The sequence below is a fragment of the Eublepharis macularius genome, chromosome 6, assembly GCF_028583425.1.
Source record: "Eublepharis macularius isolate TG4126 chromosome 6, MPM_Emac_v1.0, whole genome shotgun sequence".
Lineage (NCBI taxonomy): Eukaryota > Metazoa > Chordata > Lepidosauria > Squamata > Eublepharidae > Eublepharis > Eublepharis macularius.
This window is the reverse complement of record NC_072795.1, coordinates 4,718,295-4,739,198: the sequence shown is the minus strand read 5'-3', so window position 1 is coordinate 4,739,198 and position 20,904 is coordinate 4,718,295. Positions and strand designations below refer to the sequence as shown.

The following is a 20,904-nucleotide window of genomic DNA, read 5'->3' as shown; positions in this document are numbered from 1 at the left end:
GGGGTGCAATGTATCTGTTAGAATGTCGGACTAGGATCTTGGAGACCTGGGTTCAAGGCTTGCCCTGTCGTGAAGCTCATTAGGTGACTTGGAGCCAGTTATTCTTTCTCAGCGTAACCTACCTCACAAGGTTGTTGTGAGGGTAAAGTTAAGGAGGGCGAACCATGTTTGCCATTCTGGGCTGCATGAAGAAAGAATGTGATAGAGGTAGCGTTCAAGGATTTGACAAAGATGGACTAAGGAATTTGGACGTTAGAGCCTTTATTTTTAACATAGATTAAGAGAAAATTTGAAAATATGAATATTTGTTGCGGAGAAAATTGAAAACATAGTTTCCCTTTATCCTTTATGTTTTTTTCTTTTGTTTTTATGGTCTATTATTTTTGTTTGTTAGTTTTTGTGTAATTGTATCTTTGTGTTTTTTCTTGTTTACAATATAAAAATCCTAATTTAAAAAAGAGACAGAATCTAACAAAGGGAGCTTGACTCTCAAAAGCCTATACCCTGGAAAATCTCATTGGTCTTTAAGGTGCTAACGGACTCAGATCTTGCTCTTCTACTGCAGGCGAACACGTCTACCCAACTGAAACTATCTGTATAGGTTAGATATCCGTCAGCTCCCGAGACCAGAAATTCCAGCGCTGCAAAACAGAGAGAAGCATTTCTTCCTAATCATTCTCTCCACGCTGTTTGCAGTCTGCAACCTCGTCACTTCTGCCAGCGAACTTGTTTGACTTCTGGTTGTGTAGGAACAACCAGAGGGAAAATGTGTCTCTTCTCACGTCTTGAGTCCTGACTCCTGACGTGAGCCGTCTGTGCTGTGGCTTCACGGTCGATGAGCGAACCCAGCAATTTGCCCCAAACAAATGTGCCATGTGTGGGGTTAGAACTGGTTGGCGTTGTGGTCTTGTGCTTCAAACTCTTTGTGCCAAGAGGCTGCAATTTCCTTTTGAGCGCACTGAGCGTGTGAAACTGGGTCTGGTTGGAGGCAGAGGAAGAAGTGGGCGGGGAGGCCTGGAGGGGAACCCTTGCAGGTAGAGATGGGAGTGTTTCATTTCGAGCCTGGCTGCTCTTGAGCAGCTACCAGAGAGCCGGTGGCACAGTGACTGCCTCTGCCAGCCCACGGCTCTCCCCATGGCCAGTGTTTGCCTCTCTGATCAGTTTTGAATTCTGAGGTTGGGTTGAGAGGGAAGGGGGACCTTGGAGAACTTCCCAGCCTTTGAGAAGTTGTCATGGAGAGCCTGCAGCTGGCGGTAATGATTGAAACGTGGGCGCTGCTGCTCGTGTTCAGGTCTGCACCGGTGGTCAACCAATCGGGTATGTATTGGGAGTGGGCTGGTCAGGAGGACGACTGCGCCGCTTGCTTACAACCTGGGAGCTGGCAGGATCAGGGCCGAAACATCACATACCTTGTAAAGCACAGGAGTAATAACAGTGTGATTTTAATGTCCTTCTGGACAGATCAGTGCCATACTTAGCGAACAAAGTCAGTGTTGTTATTATGTCCACAAAGCAGACGGGGAGCTTGGGATGTGAGGCGTGGCTTTCCCATGGCCACCTGAGGAGCTCTTGGCGGTAGTGGGATTCGAACCAGCAGAGTGCAGATTCACAGCCCAACCACTTCACCACTATGCCACAGCAGGAAGGTGGGGATGTGATTGTAAACCGTTTTTTCTGTGCTTGTACCAAGTTGGTGCACATAGGTTTAAAATGGCCATGTTTTTCGCTTATGCAGAGGAACTGAAAACTGCTTTATGGCGCGCGGGGTGAATTTGGTCAAACTGACAGAGGGAGGGCCGTAATCAGATCTCCTCCTTTTAAATGCCAAGAGCCATTGGGGAAAAATAGAATTGTGCTGTGGTGCTGGAGGGAGGGAGGGAGGGAGTGTAACCATTTCCTCCATGGCATTTTCCTGATTTAAATTGCTCCCCCCCCCCAAGCTGTTGTGTTTGCTTCCTGGAGCTAAATTCAGAGCCAAGCTACAAGTGAGGAATGACAAGCTACAAGTGAGGAATGACAAGCTACAAGTAGCCAAGCTAGAAGTGAGGAATGACAAGCTACAAGTGAGGAATGACACTTGCCTGGCAAGTGAACAGACTCACGTGTATTCCTCCCTGTTCACTTGCCATTCACTTGATCAAGTGGAGCGCAGGTGAATGGCAAGCGAACAGGGAGGAATACACGTGAGTCTGTTCACTTGCCAGGCAAGTGTCATTCCTCACTTGTAGCTTGGATCTCAGACATCACCAGGTCTTGTAGTCCTTCACAAGAGGATTTTCCTGGTTGAGCAAGACAGTCCGGTGGCAAATGACTGAAGAAGAGCCTTGCGGTAGCACAATATCCAACAAGGTGTGGATGCAGTGCGGGTACGGCAGCCTACTACAGAGCTCCGGCTCATTTCGGGAAGGGAGTGCCGGCTGCTTCCATACTAACTGGAATGGCTGTAGTTAAGGGCTCATTGCGTGGTACGCGGTCCTCAGGTCTGGGTCTAGGCAGGGCTACCACGAGGACTGTCAGTTAGATGTGCATTTGTGAGTCCCCTGCTGGGAGCTCAAATCCCAGGTGCCTGGGGCCTGATTTGGATCAAGATCGTTCCGCATGGGGAGTAAGGTTGCCAACCTCCAGGCCATACACTCAGTATAATCAATCAACAAACGAAAAATCACTTGATCGCCATTATGGACCTTTGACTCTTTGGTGCTATCATGATTACCTTTACTGTGTTTGATGCTCGTCCGCACCTGAGGAAGACCGTTGGAAGCATCAGGAACCTGCCGGCCCTGAATGTCGGGCGGGGGGACTCTGTTCATGGAATTTATGTCTTCTGGGCACCATCCGTTTGGACTTTCCAGGACTGAGGAACTTTGTGTTTGATTTTGGCTTTGTCCGTCATGAATTTTCTGACGAACTGTTGTTCCTTTCAGTCCATGTTTGCGCTTAGAAGATGTACAGTGCTTGGGTCCAGCACACTGCATCTGTAATTTTTGCTTTGTTGATTGATTATACTGAGCGTATACATACTCATTCATTCAATTTTTCCTTTATTGTACAAATTGATTGACTATACTGATTGTATACAGACTCATTCATTGTAATTCCCATTATTGTTTAAAATTGTTATCGTTTTGCCTTCCTCTGTGGTTTTCCACTATTGTTGTTTGCTCCCTTGGACTGAAGGCGCCTCCTGTTTTGTTTGTATAACCTCCAGGTTGTGGCTGGAGATTTCACAGAATTACAAGCGCTCTCCAGGTGACAAAAATCAGTTCCCTTGGAGAAAAAGGCTGCTTTGGAGGGTGCGTGATCTATTGCATTGTACCCCACTAAGGGCCAAGCTACACATGACGAATGACACTTGAACGGCAAGTGGATTGAGCGGAGGGCAAGTGAACAGGGAGAAATACACTTGCTGTTCAAGTGTCATTCGTCATGTGTAGCTTGGCCCTGAGGCCCTTAACCTCCCCAAACACCATCCTCTCCGGGTTCAACCCCCCCCCCCCAAATCTCCAAGAATTTCCCAAGCCAGCTCTGGCAGCCCTGATGGGGAGAAAGTGCTTATGCATCAGGGGTGCCAGCCTCCAGGTGGTGGCTGGAGATCTCCCAAAATTGCAACTGATCTCCAGGCCACAGAGATCAGTTCTCCTGGAGAAAATGGCAGCTTTGGAGGGTGGGCTGTATGGAATGAGGCCATGCTGAGGTCCTTTCCCTCCCCAAGCCCTGCCTCCTCCAGGCCCCCCCTCCAAATCTCCAGGAATTTCCCAACTTGAAGCTGGCAACCCCTCACATTGTTTCTTGGGTAGTGCTATCTGGCTATTTGGTAGTGGGAAAACCGTCATGTACCACATCAGTACACGTGGAGCCAGCAATGGGGAAAACGGCACTCTCTTTGAGACCATTTCAGGTCAGGAAAGGGGGGGGGGCTCAAGCTCTTTCTCTTGGGCCACAATTCTAATCCAAATCAGGCTATGTATGTCTAGAGGTCCCATCCGGGAACTTGAAGCACATATGCTTTGGGTAGACCCTTGGGAGAACATCACGTGTGGTGAGGCCATAATGCATGTTTTGCTGAAGGTTTGCTCTACCAGGAAATTTCTGCCTCATTTGATATGTCGTGTTTAATTCCTTATGCTTTGGTTCAGCTTTGGGTCAGATTTCTGCCTCAAAGCTGACTCTCAAAAGCGTCCATCCTGAAAATCTCGCTGGTCTCTAAGATGGTGCTGGACTCCAGTCCTGCTGTTCTATCGCAGACCAACACGGCTGCCCACCTGAGACTAGCCTGCTGGACGCGAGGGCACCCAAAGACCGTTCCGGGGTGGGCTGCCGTTGCTCTCTCCCAGGGCGCCCTCGCGTCGGGGGTGGGGAGGGGGGCTTGTGCCGGGAAGAAGGATTTGCGTCTTCAGCAGCTCATTCAAAGCACACACCCTGAGGGGCAGCTGTTTCTCTAGGTCCTTCCCGCTTTCTTCTTTCCCTCTTTGCTTTCTTCTGTCACTATTCCGTCCCATCCCTCCAAGAAAACTCGCGCGACCCTTGTCTCTTGGTCCAGCTCTAAGTTGCCCTGTGTTGTTGCCACCGCGGGGCAACTGAGCAGTCTGGTTGCATGTGCATGCATGTGCACATACATGCGTGCACAGGGGCGGCAACAGCCATGAAGCTGCCCCCCCCCCCGGCCTCAGGCACCAGAAACTCTGGCACCGGCCCTGATCATTAGGTCGCACTGCTCCCACAAAGATTCCATGTGGCAGGCTTCCCGGCTCCGTGTTCTTCACCGCCATTTTGTCTTCTGGAGCCTAAGTTCTTTTTTGTAATTCCACCGACTTGATCAGCAACATTCGGGTCCAGTAGCACCTTAAAGTCCAACTACTCTCTTCTACTGCTCTACTGCAGACCAACACAGCTACCCACCTGAAACCAACTTGATTAGGAGTCTGTCAGAGACTGGAGAAGATTTTCTCTCATTTCCCGGACCCCCCTTTCCCTACCTTTCCCTCCAGCGTCCACTTCCCTCTCCAAAATCGTGGCCACAGCAAACCTGTGGCACTGCACACACGTGCCCCCACATCCTCCCACCGAGGTTCATCTTCTACATCTTGTGTGGAAGATACTCCTTCCTCTTGATCTTGCTCTTCTTCCTGCTCTAATCAATTTCAGCAACGTTTACTACTTGACTCAAAGATGATGGAAGCGGGCAAAGAAGGCACGGAGTTGTTTTCTGTTGCCCTGGAAAGTCGGACCAGAACCAACAGGCTGAAATTAAACCAGCTTTTTCAGAGTTTTCAGCTAAACATTAGGAAGAATTGATGTATTGTCGAAGGCTTTCACGGCTGGAGAACGATGGTTGTTGTGGGTTTTCCGGGCTGTATTGCCGTGGTCTTGGCATTGTAGTTCCTGACGTTTCGCCAACAGCTGTGGCTGGCATCTTCAGAGGTGTAGCACCAAAAGACAGAGATCTCTCAGGGCCAAGCTACACATGACGAATGACACTTGAACGGCAAGTGTATTTCTCCCTTTTCACTTGCCCTCCACTCAATCTACTTGCCGTTCAAGTGTCATTCGTCATGTGTAGCTTGGCCCTGAGTGTCAGGAAGAATTTCCTGACAGTTGGAGCAGTCCCTCAGTGGAACAGGCTTCCTCGGGAGGTGGTGGGCTCTCCTTCTTTGGAGGTTTTTAAGCAGAGGCTAGATGGCCATCTGATAGCAATGCTGATTCTGTGAACCTGGGCAGATCATGGTGGGGGGGGGGGAGGGCAGGAAGGGCTACATCAGTGCTTAGTTCTTGTGGCCCCTTCTTACATGTCCAGGGTAAGGCCAATCACCGCCTTGGGGTCAGGTAGCAATTTTCCTCAGGCCAGTTTGGCCAGGGATCCGGTGTTTTGCATCTTCTGGGCATGGAGCAGGGGTCACTGTGTGTGTGTGGGAGGGGAAGTAGTTGGGAATTTCCTGCATTCTCCAGGTGGTTGGACTAGATGACCCTAGAGGTCCTGTCCAACTGAAGAGAAGTTTGTTCACTCTAACATGACTGTGCACCCTCTAATGAAAATATGAAAAAAAAATTCTGTAGAGATGCACAATAATTTATTAGGTACCAAAAGAACCCAGGTATGGCTCTGGGTTATTTGCTTAGAACATGTAAACGTTTTTGCTTCCTCTGCTTAAAAATAAGGGCAATTTTTATATTGGATTTCTGCTTGTTCTCAAATCTGTGCACATTTGCATTTATATACCCTATTGCCTTGTTTACTGAATGCCCCTGCTGTTGATTGTATTAACTTACTCTGTATAATCCACCGTTGAGTCTCAGCAAGGAATGCAGGTTATAGATAATGTTAATTAATTTAAAAACATGAGTTTTTTTAAGGCTGCCGCAATCACTTCAAGGGTCAGATACATCCTATCAGCCACCAGATATCCCTCTGCACTGGCTGACTAATCGCCTTTGTGTTAATGGATTAATTACGAATTAAATGATTCAAGTTAACCACTGCCTCCAGTTTGCCAAGCTCGTTGTGATGTGCTTTTTCATTTGTCTCGTCAGTGACCTGCTCGCCGTTACGCCTAACGAAACCTGTAGGAGACGCTGCCGTATTCACGTGCCAATTCTCCAACGTGGATCATTCCGAATATAATCCGAACTTGTACAGGGAATGTAATGAAAGCCAGCGAATGAAGATCACCGAGCTAAAAGAAAACAAGGACAGTGGAAAGTACAACATTTCTCGTGTGGGTTCCTCACACGCCTTTCAGGTGAAGATTCTGGACCTACAGAAGAAAGACGCGGGGAAGTATTGCTGCGTGCTTATATCGATGTCGTCTTCCCAGACGGTGACTGAAAGCCACAGGTGTATCCTCACAGTGACAGGTCTGGTAGATTGTTCTGGTCCTTACCATAATCCCAGGGGTAGCTACATGTGGTTCTGTCATGCGTCTTCTTCATGGTCATAGATCCAGAGGAGTTAGCCGTGTTAGCAGGGGTCATTTCGTAGAAAAAGAGCAGGAGGAACTCATTAGCTTAACTCATCAGCATAACTTTTTAGCATATGCCATGCTCCTTGACAGCACCGGAAGTGTGTCATTAGCATAACTGATTTACATATGCCACGCCCCCTGACCTCACCTATCCTGGCTGCTTTGGACCCAATCCTGGCCATTCAGGGCTGAAATTGGGCCCCAAATGGCAAAAAGGGGCTGAAAATGGCCGAAAAGGGGCCCAAAATGGTCAGGATCGGGCCGCTGCTGAACAGGAGAGTGATCCACCACCCGTCAGAGGCCTGATCCGGGCCGTTTCGGCCCCAATCCAGGATGAAACAGGCCCCAAATGGCCGAGAGTCAGGTGGGCAGAGCCACCTGACATGTGACCTCTTTGGGGAACTGCCGGAACTGCGTTCTGGCGCATTCCCCCTCAAAATGAGCCCTGCATGTTAGTCTGTAGTAGCAAAATAGTAGAGAGCCCAGAAGCACCTTTCAGACTAACCAACTTTATCGTCGCATAAGCTTTCGAGTGCCACAGCTCTCTTTGTGAGATGCAGATGTTTCTTCATTGTGGCACTCTTGCCTCCGTGCTCCTGTCTTCATCCGCTTTGAATTTGTTTCTCCCTTTATTATGTATGTGTTTATGTAAAATGCTTCTATTTTGCCTGCTAGCCAGACGGTTCCTTTCTCATGCTTCAGGCTGGGAATGGCTATTACATGCTCCTTACCAAAAGTAAAAAAAACAAACAACCCCCCCCCCCTCTAACAAGAGGTGGATTCCCGTTCTCCATGTTAATCTGCATAAAACACCATGGAAACAGAAAACTAGTATAGTAGGGTGAGAAATTCTACCCCCCTTTTCTGCTCTCTGAGTTGGTTTTCTGTTTGCAAGGAGTCTTTAACACAGGGGAGCATACCTAAATTTGATTCTTTATCATTTTCCATCTGCAATATGAAGTGACACTGCCCCCAGGCCTCTGCCGCCTTATACTACAGCTGTCCTAAGGACCAAAACCTACATCATCATCATCATCATCATCATCATCATCATCATCATCATCATCATCATCATCATCATCATCATCATCATCATAACATTCGATTTATATACCGCCCTTCAGGACAACTTCATGCCCACTCAGAGCGATTTACAAAGTATGCTATTATTATCCCCACAACAATGAGATGGTTAGGGCCGAGAGAGCTCTGAGGAGCTGTGACTGAGCCAAGGTCACACAGCTGGCTTCAAGCGGAGGAGTCGGGAATCAAACCCGGCTCTTCAGATTCAAGTCCTGCCGCTCTTAACCACTACACCAAACTAGGGCTGAATCCACACTTCCCTACCTTCCGCTTTTCATGTGCATTAATCGCGCTGGATTCTACCCCGCAATGTCCCAGTCTGTGTTCACATCCCTTCTCTTACTGCTGCTGCCTCGCGCTGTACTTCGTCCACATCTCTGGTAAAATCACGCAATACGGGGCGGGTTTAGATCCGACGTCGCCGATGACGACATCGCGTTCATTTTTTTTTCATTTTTTCATCAGATTTCTGCTATAGCGTTGTTTTGCTAAATTGCTATGGCGAGGCCACACCCCTATGATGCCTGTGATTGGTTAATGTTATGCTATGCCGCCTTCTTTGAAATCCATTGGGCGATTATTCTGCCGGGCTAATTTGAACTGATAGAAAGGAAATAATTTTTAAAAAATCAAATAAAGAGAAGCTGGGTGGGTGACAGGAATTCCTGGAGATTTGGGGGCAGAGCCTGAGAAAGGCAGAGTTTGGGGTGGAGAGAGAGATCAGCCAGATTGTGACGCCATAGAGTCTACCCTTGGAAGCTGCCATTTTATCCAGGGGAACTGATCTTTGTAGTCTGGAGATTGGTTGCAATTCTAGGAGAAGAACTCCATGCCCCATCCGGAGGTTAAAAAATCTATAATAGGGGCTTATCACCGTACTGCAGCTACATAGCTAGTTTGGGGAAAGTTTCAGCGCACAGACATTACAGATTCTGGCTTTCAAATGGGTTTTCTTCACAGTTCATATTGGTGCAGACATAGTTCAAACTGAATTAAATACTTTTATTCATTAGCCAAATCCATTCAATACTTGTGGTCAGGGCTTTTTTTCAACTGGAACGTGGTGGAACAGCACCTCTTGAAAATGGTCACATGGCCGGTGGCCTCTCCCCTGATCTCCAGACAGGGGGGAGTTGAGATCGTGTGGAGGCCAATCTAAACTCCCCTCTGTCTGGAGATCAGGGGGCGGGGCCAGTGGCCATGTGACCATTTTTACTGAGGGCTATTTAAACTTTAAAAAACTTCCCCCCTTGTTCTAGCTGACCCAAAGTGACATCATTGCGTGGTACTGGAAGCATGTGCGCACTTTGCGTGTGCACGTGTGGCACCGGGGGCACCACTTTCTGCCAGAAGTTGCCCCCTGTGCTGGCTACCACTACCTCTTTTCCCAGAAAAGATACCTTAATACTGGGCTACTGGTCAATCTAGCCCAGTATTGTTTAGTCCGATTAATGGCAGCCTTTCCTAGCCCTGCTATCCAAGCTGCTTTACTAAAGTTGCTTTCCGTTCATCTAACCTATCACAAACATACTCTGACCAGTAGCATCGCTCCAACCTTTCTGGCAGAAAGGCATTTTCCTCAGAGCTTTTTCTGGAGATGAAACCTGGGTCCTTCTGCATGCAAAGTATATGTTCTGCCCCTGAGCTATGGGCCATTCCCTGGGATATGGTACAAAAGAGGAGAGTTAAGGACATGCCAGGCCACAGAAGCAGCAGGGAGGGGATCAACATTGGGTTGCCCTGATAGAACAAGTTAGCAGCAAAGGAGAGTAACGCAATGGTAATAAAATCGGTATAACAACAACAACCACGTATATGCCTAACTAACAACTTTTTTTGTAGCACCAGCACTTTAGGTAACCTGTTTTTAGCAATTGTGCAAAGGATTTTCCACGTGGGAAGTGAAGATTTGTATGTATAAATAGCTTTTATTATGTGCATTGTGCATGTATGAATGTATAAATAAATGAATTACTGAAGTTGTTAGTTAGGCATATACGTGGTTGTTGTTGTTATACCGATAGAACACGTGGCAGGTCGAAGTCATCAACCAACATGCACGTGTCTGAATGTGTCAAAAGCCGAACCGACCAAAGGATTTCCGGAACCCTAGGCAAAGTATGACTTGGGTGGCCCCAAATAATTAAAGATGAAAATAAGAAGTACAATATTTGAGATATTCATATTGTATGTGTGTGTGTGTTAGGCTTGCCAGGTCCTCTTACCCTCCCGACAGGAGGGAGAGGAAACCTGGCTCTTACCTCCTCCTTCCCTTCTTACTGTTTTCATTGTGTGTGCTGTGCACGCACAGTCCCGCAGCTGCGCAATGATGTCACTTCTGGTGATGTCACTTCCAGTGATGTCACTGCGCAGGCACGGGAGTGCGCTTCTCAGCAGGCCAGTTTGGGCCCCAAACAGGCCCAATTGGGTCCATTTGGGGCCCAAATCAGCCTATGGAAAAGTGCAAGAGTGCCCTTGGGGTGGTGTGATGACATCAGTGACATCATCGCGCTGCCCCAGGAGTGCGTCCGGGAGGCCTGTTCCCGTGTCTTCCTTCCCCACCAGCCAAGTAAGTGGAGGCAGGAGGCGGAGGGTGAAAGTGGGGGATCTCCCACTCCCACTGGGGGAATGGGACACACACACACACAGTTGGGTGGCAATCAGCATGCCACCAACCAAGTCCCAATTTTTTGTAGCTCCTTTGTGGCTGGGGTTTTGCCTCTGGCCTACTACACCAGGCAGGAGGGAATGCCCAATCAAAGTCGTTCCTTCTCCTTCTGCCTATGCGTTACCATGAATGCTCAAAAAGAGTTCTGCCATGTGGTTGCAGACTGGCCACATGGTTCATGCCAGCACATTGTCGCCAGTGCCCTCTGCTGGACAGCTGAAGGGCCACAGGACGCTTCCCACATTCCAATCATGAATAGGAGACATGCACCTTACGTTTGACAGTCTCAGAGCCTCGCTATAAGTGACATCTTACACGCGAATGGCACTTGATCATTTTCGCAAGTCTTTCTGGGAATTGAAGTCCCTCTCCCCCACCCGTTTTCTTTCTGTTCCTTCCCCTCTCTGTTAGAATGCCTGCCTGAAGAGACGGAGAAAGCCTACGATAGCAGGTTTTGCAAATCATCTTGCTGGGGGGTGGGGGACGCTCTGGAGAAAGCTGACATGTTGGTGAAGTCCTAGTGTCCTTTCAGTGATCTTTGGGGGCGGGCAGCTGCAACTTTGCTAATCGTCTTGCTGGGGGGGAGGTGCTCTGGAGAAAGCTGAGAAAGTTGCAGCTGCCCACCCCCAAAGATCATTGAGAGCAGGCTTGTGACTGGAGGAGCGATTTGCAAAAGCAGGCTTTCTCCGTCTCTTCAGGCAGGCATTCTAACAGAGAGGGGAAGGAACAGAAAGAAAAGGGGTGGGGGAGAGGGACTTCAATTCCCAGAAAGACTTGCGAAAATGATCACGTGCCGTTCGCGTGTAAGATGTCACTTGTAGCGAGGCTCTCAGTTACTTCTTTTACGAGTTCTCCACGGAGCCGTCCCATGCTCTGCACAGACACACATTGCCTCGGGGATTGGCTTCTATTAAAAAAAGCAAATGGGCTCAGAAAGCTGCCACTGGGGGAAGAAAAGCTCCTGTCTTTCTCCCAAGCTTTTTTCCTGCATGCAAGAATAGTGTGGAGGGAAGACATTTCTCCGTTTCTGCTGCTCCACGTGGTGTTGTTGTGTGCATGTGCGGCAGCAGAACGGGGAAAATTCTCCCCACCCCCGCACTTTTTTTGCATGGGGGAAAAAAGCTTGGGAGAAACAGAGGAGCTCCTCCTCCCCTGCCCACAGCTTTCCGAGCCCATTTACACTCATTTTTTAATAGAAGCAGGGCTTTTTTTCAGCGGGATCTCCCGGGATCCGAGATCCGGCACCTCTGAAAAAAGATCACATGACTGGTGGCCGCATCCCGGTTGCCCAAAGATTCGGGTGCCACCTCCCCGGGTAGAGCTTCTCCTGGGCCGCCTGCTTCCTTGGTCTCTTCCCCGGCCTTTTCCTTTCTTCCCTCCCTCCCTTTCTCTTTTCCCCCCTTCTTTCCTTGCTTCTTTCTTTCCCTCCCTCCTTCCCTTTCTCTTTCCATGTCTTTTCTTCGTTCCTTTCTTTACCTTCCTTCACATCTTTTGGCTCAATGGCCGTTTCCACACACGTTGAATAATGCACTTTCAATGCACTTTAGTTATCCTTTAGAAGTGGATTTTTTGTTCCACACATGGAAAATCAGTTACAAATGTGCACTAAAGCGTATTGAAAGTGGATTATTCAAGGTGTGGAAACGGCCAGTGTTCCATTTTTCAAGTGTTTAAAGTTACAGGATTAATTCCGTGTGTGTGTGTCTGTGTGTGTGTGTGTGTGAAAGAAAGAGAGAGAGAGAGAGAAGAGAGAGAGAGAGAGAGAGAGAGAGAGAGAGAGAGAGAGAGAGAGAGAGCATTCCTAAATAGTGTTACAGCCTTCTAAACCCATTGACTTCAGGGGCTTGGAAAGGTGTTGCTTTGGATTACACAGATAATGAATTTCATAATTTGATTTGGGGCCTGGAAAAAAACCTTATTTTCCTTTAAATAATGGTGCTGCAATAAATTCAAAATAGATACACTAGAGAAAACAATGTTTCCTGAAAATGACCCACTGCCACTCATCATGATATGGAATAGACTTTTCATCCACACATAACTGTGAATAGACCTTTAATCCATGTATTTCTCTAATCATTTTTAAAGTCCCTAATACCCTCTAGCAGTTGCTACTTCGTGTGGCAGTGGCAGTGAAAAGGAAGAGACGTCACTTCCGGCAAGCAGTGTCAGTTCCAGGAAGCAGCAGCGACACTTCCTGGAAGTGACATCACTTCGCAGAAGTGACATTATCACATGTTTCCAGCACGGGGGGGGGGAGACGCTTCACGCTTGTGCACATAAGGTACTAGAGAGATCCACCACTTCTTTCCCCAGAAAAAAAAGCCCTGAATCGAAGCCAATGGCCAATCTGATAAGTGTCTGCGCAGAGCAAGGTTGGCTCTCTGGAGAACTCGTGGAGAACTCATAAGGAAGAAAAATGCAGTGCGGAATTATTCAGACGGAAGGTGAAAAATCTAGTAAACCTTGCCCAAGCTGAGTCTTTAAAGGTTGGCTCAGAGCCAAGCTACAAGTGACGCCTGACACAGGTTGGACACTTGTCAGCTTCCCTCAAGTTTTGATGGGAAATGTAGGCAGCTTGGCGGAATGTTGGACAAGTGACAGTTGAAAAGTCCATTGGACAGCAGTCGGAGAGCCAAGCTGCAAGACCCATCAAAACTTGAGGGGAGCTGACAAGTGTCCAACCTATGTCAGGCATCACTTGTAGCTTGGCTCTCAGTGACTGTGTCAAAGGAGGTGAATGCCCCTTCCCCTGAGTTCACTCCACTCTGTCTTTTCCTTCGTGGTTTGTCACCCTGGTATCAGCGTGCACCAGTTAGGGTGCTGAGCTATGGACACCCAGTCTCAAACCCTCACTCAGTCCTAAAACTCCCTGGGAGGTCTTATCTTATCTTATCTTATCTTATCTTATCTTATCTTATCTTATCTTATCTTATCTTATCTTATCTTATCTTATCTCACAGGGTTGTTGTGAGGCCAAATTGGAGGAGGGGATATCTTTTTCTGTCCCTCTGAGCTCCTTAAAGGAGGGCTGGCTAAAAATGTAACGGGCAGATTATTTTCTGGAAAGTCACGTAGGAAAACAAACTGTATTGGGGGGAAGTACCTGCCTGTGATATCACCTATGTAAAAGTGGAGTCATTTACGCAAATATCACCCCCGTCATATTTCACACATCCTTTTGTTTGCAGTACGTTCTTCAGTTAGACACTGAAGTTTAGCACCAATGTGGATGCCTTAAGAATAGTTGCCATGGAAATTATAGTGTCTTGGTGATGGAGATTCCCATCATGCATTTCTTCCCTGATGGCCGTGAAATGATACAACAATACAGGGGAAAGGTCTCAGCAACCAGTAGACTGACAGGACCAAAGGTCCAAAGAGACCAATAACAAAATATTTTTTTATTTTTCTATGAAAGTGCAAGTGCTATAGTGCAGTATATTGAACAAAAATTTCCTATAGATTCTACTCCATACGCATACCTGTTGCCAACTGCCCGGGAGACCTTTGTTCCCTCCTTGGCTCCCAGGGCGACCATTCCGTCTTCTCCAGCCTGTGCAATTTGTATGGTTCAGCATTGAGTTTGCTGTGTATATGTATGGAGTTACTGGTCTCTTTGGACCTTTGGTCCTGTCAGTCTACTGGCTGTGAAATGATGCCAGGCAAGGGGCAATGCATGAGCGGCTCTGTTGTGCCAAGATAGCTGAGTAGAGTTGTATTAGCCTCTTTGAAATGCCTGCATCATCACGTGTGCTGCAGTGGTTAGCGTGTCATATCAGTGACACTCAGGAGAGCGCTTAGATCAGCAGGAAAACATCTACTGGTGGTCTCTGGCCCTAGGGAGGCTCGACTGGCCTCGACCAGGCCCAGGGCATTTTCAGTCCTGGCCCCAACCTGGTAGAACTTTCTGTCGGAGGATACTCAAACCCACCAAGACCTTGTGTCCTTTCAGCGGGCCTGCAAGACAGAGATGTTCCGCCAGGCATTTGGTTGAGGCCAGTATTCAGCTGCACCCATCGGCCTCCCTGCCTGGCCGTTTCCACATGGCTTACCTTGTTCCGAAAAACAGGGAAACCAGTAGGTTATGAAGATGCTAGTTTTGTTCTGGGAAAATAATCCCGCTTTAGCACTTGCCTGCCTGTGCACCGCTTTGCTTCCTGTCTGCTCATCTATTGATGTATAGAATCCTAGAGAAACGCAGCAAGTTATTTATTTATTTATTTATTTATTTACATTTTTAGACCGCCCTCCCCATCAGACGGGCTCAGGGCGGTTTGACAACAAATTAAAAACAGTAAAAACATTATAAAAACAAGTTTCCATTATCTTTTCAACAGATCTGAGAAAGTTGCCCTGGATCTCTCTTGGGGAAGCAGGGCGTGTATGGGATTTCCAATGGGATTAAGTTTGGGCGCTCAGCTGATATTTCAGACCTAACCTTCTACCTTCTGCTTCTCTTCCTTAGAAAGAGCCAACACTACAATCGAACCTGACATGCAGGAAAAAGAGGAAGAGTATGACAGCGGAGAGAATGGCAAAGGAATGCCTTTTGCTTTCATTGGTGGAGCTGGGCTGATCTTGAGTCTTGGAATTTTGGGCATCTTCCTCTTTAATGCTATCAAGGGAAAACAAGGTATGCCTCAGGTTTCTTGCGCATCTTCTGCTCCTGCCCTGTTCACCACCACTCCCTACATGTATCCGAGGTTGTCAATTATGGATCGAATAGGAAGTGTTATGATTTCACACAAGGAGTAGTTGATTTGTGGCATTCACTAACAGGAGACAGAGGGTCTCTCTGCATGAGACACCTCCGCATGGGTTCATCAGGAGTAGGGAGACACAATGTTATCTGGGAAGGGTAGTTTAAAAAGACAGAGCCGGTGGAGATTGCTCCTCAGAGGGTTTGTTAATTTCATCTTCGCCTCCCTGGAGGCTCTGTCAGTTTCACCTCTCTGTCTCTGTCTTTTTAAAGTACCCTTCATGGCTAACATTGCGTCTCCTGGTCCTGACACGTGTTCTTCACGTGTCAAATGTCTCATGGAGAGAGACTCACACTCATTGCCACTGGCTTAGGATCTGCCTGCACCTGGGTATGCTCTCAGCTCAGCTCTGAAATGTGTTCTGGCAGCTTCTCAGGTGCATTTAAAAAAATAGAGATATTATTTAAAAAGAAAAGGTATGAAAATAGAAAGTGCATAACAAAAGATTATGCAAACACTGCATTTGAAATTGAGTTGAGACTTATACCAACTTATATAAACAATACATTTGGATTTAGTCTGAGGCTTCTACAAGCACTGCATTTAGAATTAAATTAAACGAATGGAAAAATATATTCAAAATTTGCCGTAACTAAAGAGAAAAAAAAGGTGCATTGGGTTCTGATTTGGATAGAGACCCTGGCAAACGAGGAGGAATGGAAAACCTCCCGCCAACCCCATTTTCCCATCCGGAAGGAGCTCCAGGGAGCTGCAGTTTTGAGGGTTGCGTATTTAATGATACGGACACGTCACCTTCCCTAATTGTGGGCTCCCCTTTCAGCATCTGACTGGCCATTTTTGGAAAGAGGACACTGACTTGACCAGATGGACCAGCAGGGATATATCCTCCATAACTCTGCACAACACCCTTATCTATCTATCTATCTATCTATCTATCTATCTATCTATCTATCTATCTATCTATCTATCTATCTATCTATCTATCTATCTATCTATCTATCTATCTATCTATCTATCTATCTATCTATCTATCTATCTATCTATCTATCTATCTATCTATCTATCTATCTATCTATCTATCTATCTCACTGAGACTCAAGGTAGATTACAGAGCATGAGATTAGTACAGTCAATATCAAGGACATTTCCATAAACAATGCCATAGGGTATATAAATGCAAGTTTACAAAGACAGAGCATTAGCAGGAATCCAAAACAGAGTTGAAGAAATGCTGCAACAGAACAGAAGCAATTCTAGGACTGACATTCGACAACACAGAACTACCAGTAGGATCATAATTAAAGCAACAGATAGTATTAGTACAGAGAAGCACATATTTAAAGCAACAGATAGTATTTGCTTCTTTTGGCTGTCATAGAAGAGATTGTTTGTTTGCAAGTAACGAGATTTGCTGTCAAAGAGACAGTTGTGTATAAACTCTTTGCCTTATTGAAGTGAGCAATTATACTGCCCAAGAATACAAATGTTACTACGAGAACTGCTTTGATAATAAAATACACACACAGAGTACAAATGTTGCTTTGCTAATGAAATATTTTATTGCCATGGCATCATCTTGCTCCAACAGTTAACGAATGCTATTCAACTATTTTGCAGGGGAACGGACGCCACCGGCTGAAAATGCCCCCCTGGTGAGTTTCTTGTTGTGCAGAGCTTTGTCACGCCGTGTCTGCAACATTAGGAAGGCATAAGACAAGTAGGACTCTAGACATCGGAGCCTTTTAAAAGCAAGTTTGACCACAGCATTGTTTTTGGGAGCGTTTCTGTGACATATTTCTGTGTTACAATTGTTCCCAAAATTCATTTGGTATGAACAGGGCTCTGTTGGTACCTTCAAGTCAGGTGAGATTTTATTAAGACAAACAAGATTATTCCAGCAGATGGTTTCATGGAAACCTCTGCTGGAAGCAAATCTTGTTAGTCTGTTGGGTGCCACCGGACTTCTGTTTAATTTTGGTGCCGCTACCTATTCAGGCATTATTATCAAGTACAGAAGGGATCATATTTTTAAATGCTCCTTCATGGAGAAAGCTCCCTACATGCAGTAAACATCTGCACCAGAGAGAAGATAATACAAAACTTTTCACCCTGATGTGCTACATTTCTCCTTGCAGTGAGCTTTTAAAATATGGAATAGGAATGAACTGATTGGGTTGTAGCAAGGTCCATCCTCCCAGCAGCCTATCTCCAAGAACATCCAGGCAGATGCTCACAAGGAGAGCGCAAAGGGTGCCATCTTCCCCTGCCCATTTGTTCCTAGCATCTGGTGCTCCAAGGTATACTACTTCTATAACTGGAAGCTCTATTGAACAACCTTGCTAAAAGACATTGACAATATGAGACCTGCAAGACTCATGAAGTGGGGTGGGGACCCCTTCTTCTCCCACTTCACTCGCTTGCCTGCTGTGGCTTGGGCTCCTGCTCCTTCACCCCCAGGCATACTTCCAGGAAGGGGGAATCTCACTTGCGCATCCACTCTCTTACTGGCTGGCTGGCCCTCTGCCTGCCCAGTTGCCATTTCCTTTGCTTGTCTTTCTCTCACCTCACTGCCCACCTGTCTGTCTTCCTCACCACTGTTTTGCAGGGAGCAGCAGCAGGGAGGGGGTGGTGGTGGCAACAGCTCCTGGCCCTCTTCTCCTGTCCAACTGTCACTCTGCTGTGTCAGTAGAACAGGTAGGGCTGCTGTTGGTTGTGAGCACTGATGCCCCAGTGGGCATTCCGGCTGCATCAAGGTGCACAAGTTCGGCTGACCCCTCCTCCCCTCCTTGCTGCTGGACAGCATTCCTTTGTTTTGGGGATATTCAACTCCTCCTTCTTTCCCCCAAAGTTTCCAGACTTTTCTGCAATCCTGGGGGAGTTTGTAGACAAACCTTTGTTCCCTCTACATGGCCCCAAACTGCTGATTTAAGTATCCACAGATGGGTCCAGGTTGCGTATCAGATGTATTGACAGATCATTTCTTCCATACTGCATCTAATCCTTTGTAAGAAATTCCGCAGGAACATGGGCCATTTCCACATACGTTGAATAATGCACTTTCAATGCACTTTCGCAATCCTTTGGAAGTGGATTTTTTGTTCCACACATGGAAAATCAGTTTCAAATGTTAAGTGGATTATCCAATGTGTGTGGAAGTAGCCATAGAGTCATAGAATCATAGAATCATAGAGTTGGAAGGGACTTACAGGGTCATCTAGTCCAACCCCCTGCACAATGCAGGAAATTCAAAACTACCCCCCCCCCCCACTATTCCACACTACAGCTAAGCCTAGTTGATTCTGGAGAGTTTTTAACACACCACCATTAAATCTCGCTTTCAAAAGGAATCTTTACTTACAGTTCAAAGCAGCCGTGCACGCATGGTTCAAACTGAGACGATATGTCTTTACTAGCCAGATCTATTCAGTACTAGTGGTAAAAATAAAATATAGTTTTACATAGAATCATAGAATTGGAAGGGGCCATACAGACCAACCCCCTGCCCAGTGCAGGATCAGCCTAAAGCATCTCTGACAAATATTCATCCAGCCTTTTCTTGAAAACTGCCAGTGAGGGGCAGCTCACCACCTCCCTAGGCATCTGGTTCCACTTTTGAACTACTCTGACCGTGAAAAAGTTCTTCCTAATATCCAGCCGGTACCTTTGTGCATGTAATTTAAGCCCATTGTTTCGGGTCCTACCCTCTGCTGCCAACTGGAACAGCTCCCTGCCCTCCTCCACATGACAGCCTTTCAAATACTTAAAGAGAGTACATCCTTTGTTTGGGATGAATACAAAACAAAGGGCAGAAGAGATATCATTAAAAAAACACAGTTCCTGCCCTTCCTTAGGGGAGTATTGGTTAAGACTACATTTCCCATAAGTTTGTCCTTTAAAGGGCAGACCCTATTCTCTATTGTCAATACATAGGCATCTCTATTCTGCTGTAACAGCACACCTTCAGTGACTCCTGCTCCATGCCCAGAAGTTAGCAAAAAACTTCCAGGTAAAGCCGTCTTACACTGAGCCAGACTATTGACCTATTAAGGTCAGTATTACCTACTCTAACTGGCAGACGCTGTCTCACACAAAGGTCTTTCCCATGTCCTTCATCAGAGATACCTGGGACCTTCCACATGCCAAGACACTGCCCTTCCACTAAGCCATGGCCTCGCCCCAAACCTTTTATTTTTAAAAAACTTTTTATTAACTTTAAAAACAACATACAATGCATAAACAAGAAAGCAAATTACATAACTATAAAGTCAACTATAACACAAGAAAGAGCAAATAACTTCTTGTATACTTCCAGCTTCCAAGTATAACATTAACAAAGTAATGATAAAATTCAATTAAAAAAAACCCTGTGATATTACTATACAGAAGAGAAGGTTCTTTACACCTTGTATAAATTATATTGCTCAAAATCACCAAGAAACAAACGATAAATGTTTTGGAGGGTGCATGTAATTAGTTAATAAGTAATTAAAAAAGGGAGCCATTTTAACATGAAATCAGTTTCTTTTGGAAAATGTTGAGATTGATATATAAAATCATAAATCTTTTCCTGGATGTAATAGTCCCAAACTCTAATAAACCAACTGTCAATAGACGGGACTTTTGGAAACGTCCAGTTAGCGGCCAAAAGAGATTTTCCAGCCATTAGGAGGTTATTAATTAAATCTTTTCTAATGCTCGGGATGTCAACATCATCCCCCCAAACCTCCTTTTATAAATACTTCATATAATGTTTGCAAACATCCATGAAGGTCTTCCTCTCTTGCTTTATTCGAAGGACGAAGAGTCTCCTGCAGCCAACGTTTTCACTGTGGATTATGGGATCCTGGAATTCCATGGAAAAGCCCCTCCTAAGCACCCTCCGGCAGAGAAGACCGAATATGCCACCATCGTGTTCCCCACGTGCAAGAAGTCCAAAAAGCAGCGGTACTGCCTGAGCAGAACACAGCTGCACTGAAGCACCGGAGGAAAGAGGCCCCCCTTGCCAACTCTTTTCTTCATGGGAAATCTTGGGATGGAATGACTGAGGCTGGGCGATGGCGCCCGTGATTCATTTGCAAAAGGAGAAGCGATGGGCAACTCCCTGCCTCTGAATCCGAAGTCTGGCCCCTCAGTCACAGAAGGCTGGCTGTGGCGGGATAAGAATTGTACTGCGCATGTGCACAAAAGAGCACTTCAGCTCTTTTGGAACAGTGAACCCACATGTGGAAAGCCGAATCCTGGGCTGTAAATGTGCAAAGCTGCCTTGTGCTGTACTGACCAGTCCTTTTAGCTGAACATCGCCTAGTCTGGCTGCTGGTGGCTCTCCAAGATCTTCCGTGGGCTTCCCGCTCCTTCTTTGCATGCTCGCATGGGTGTTTCTGAGCGCTGGGCTCAAAGAATTTGGGGATCAAACGAAGCCATATATCAAAGTCTTGTGAGAATTTAGTGATCCACGTTCTGGGAGCATTTT

The 20,904-nt window shown here is 46.6% G+C and overlaps 1 protein-coding gene across 1 annotated transcript; it reads left to right on the top strand.

Moving 5' to 3' along the window:
- The first annotated feature begins 1,229 nt into the window (after positions 1-1,229).
- Positions 1,230-20,442, top strand: PDCD1 (programmed cell death 1). The gene is made up of 5 exons (XM_054983494.1): positions 1,230-1,317; positions 6,529-6,852; positions 15,179-15,346; positions 17,052-17,086; positions 20,230-20,442. Exons 1-5 carry the CDS (start codon positions 1,233-1,235, stop codon positions 20,407-20,409), a joined length of 792 nt encoding a protein of 263 aa, XP_054839469.1. The 5' UTR covers positions 1,230-1,232; the 3' UTR covers positions 20,410-20,442.
- The last annotated feature ends 462 nt before the right edge of the window (positions 20,443-20,904 follow it).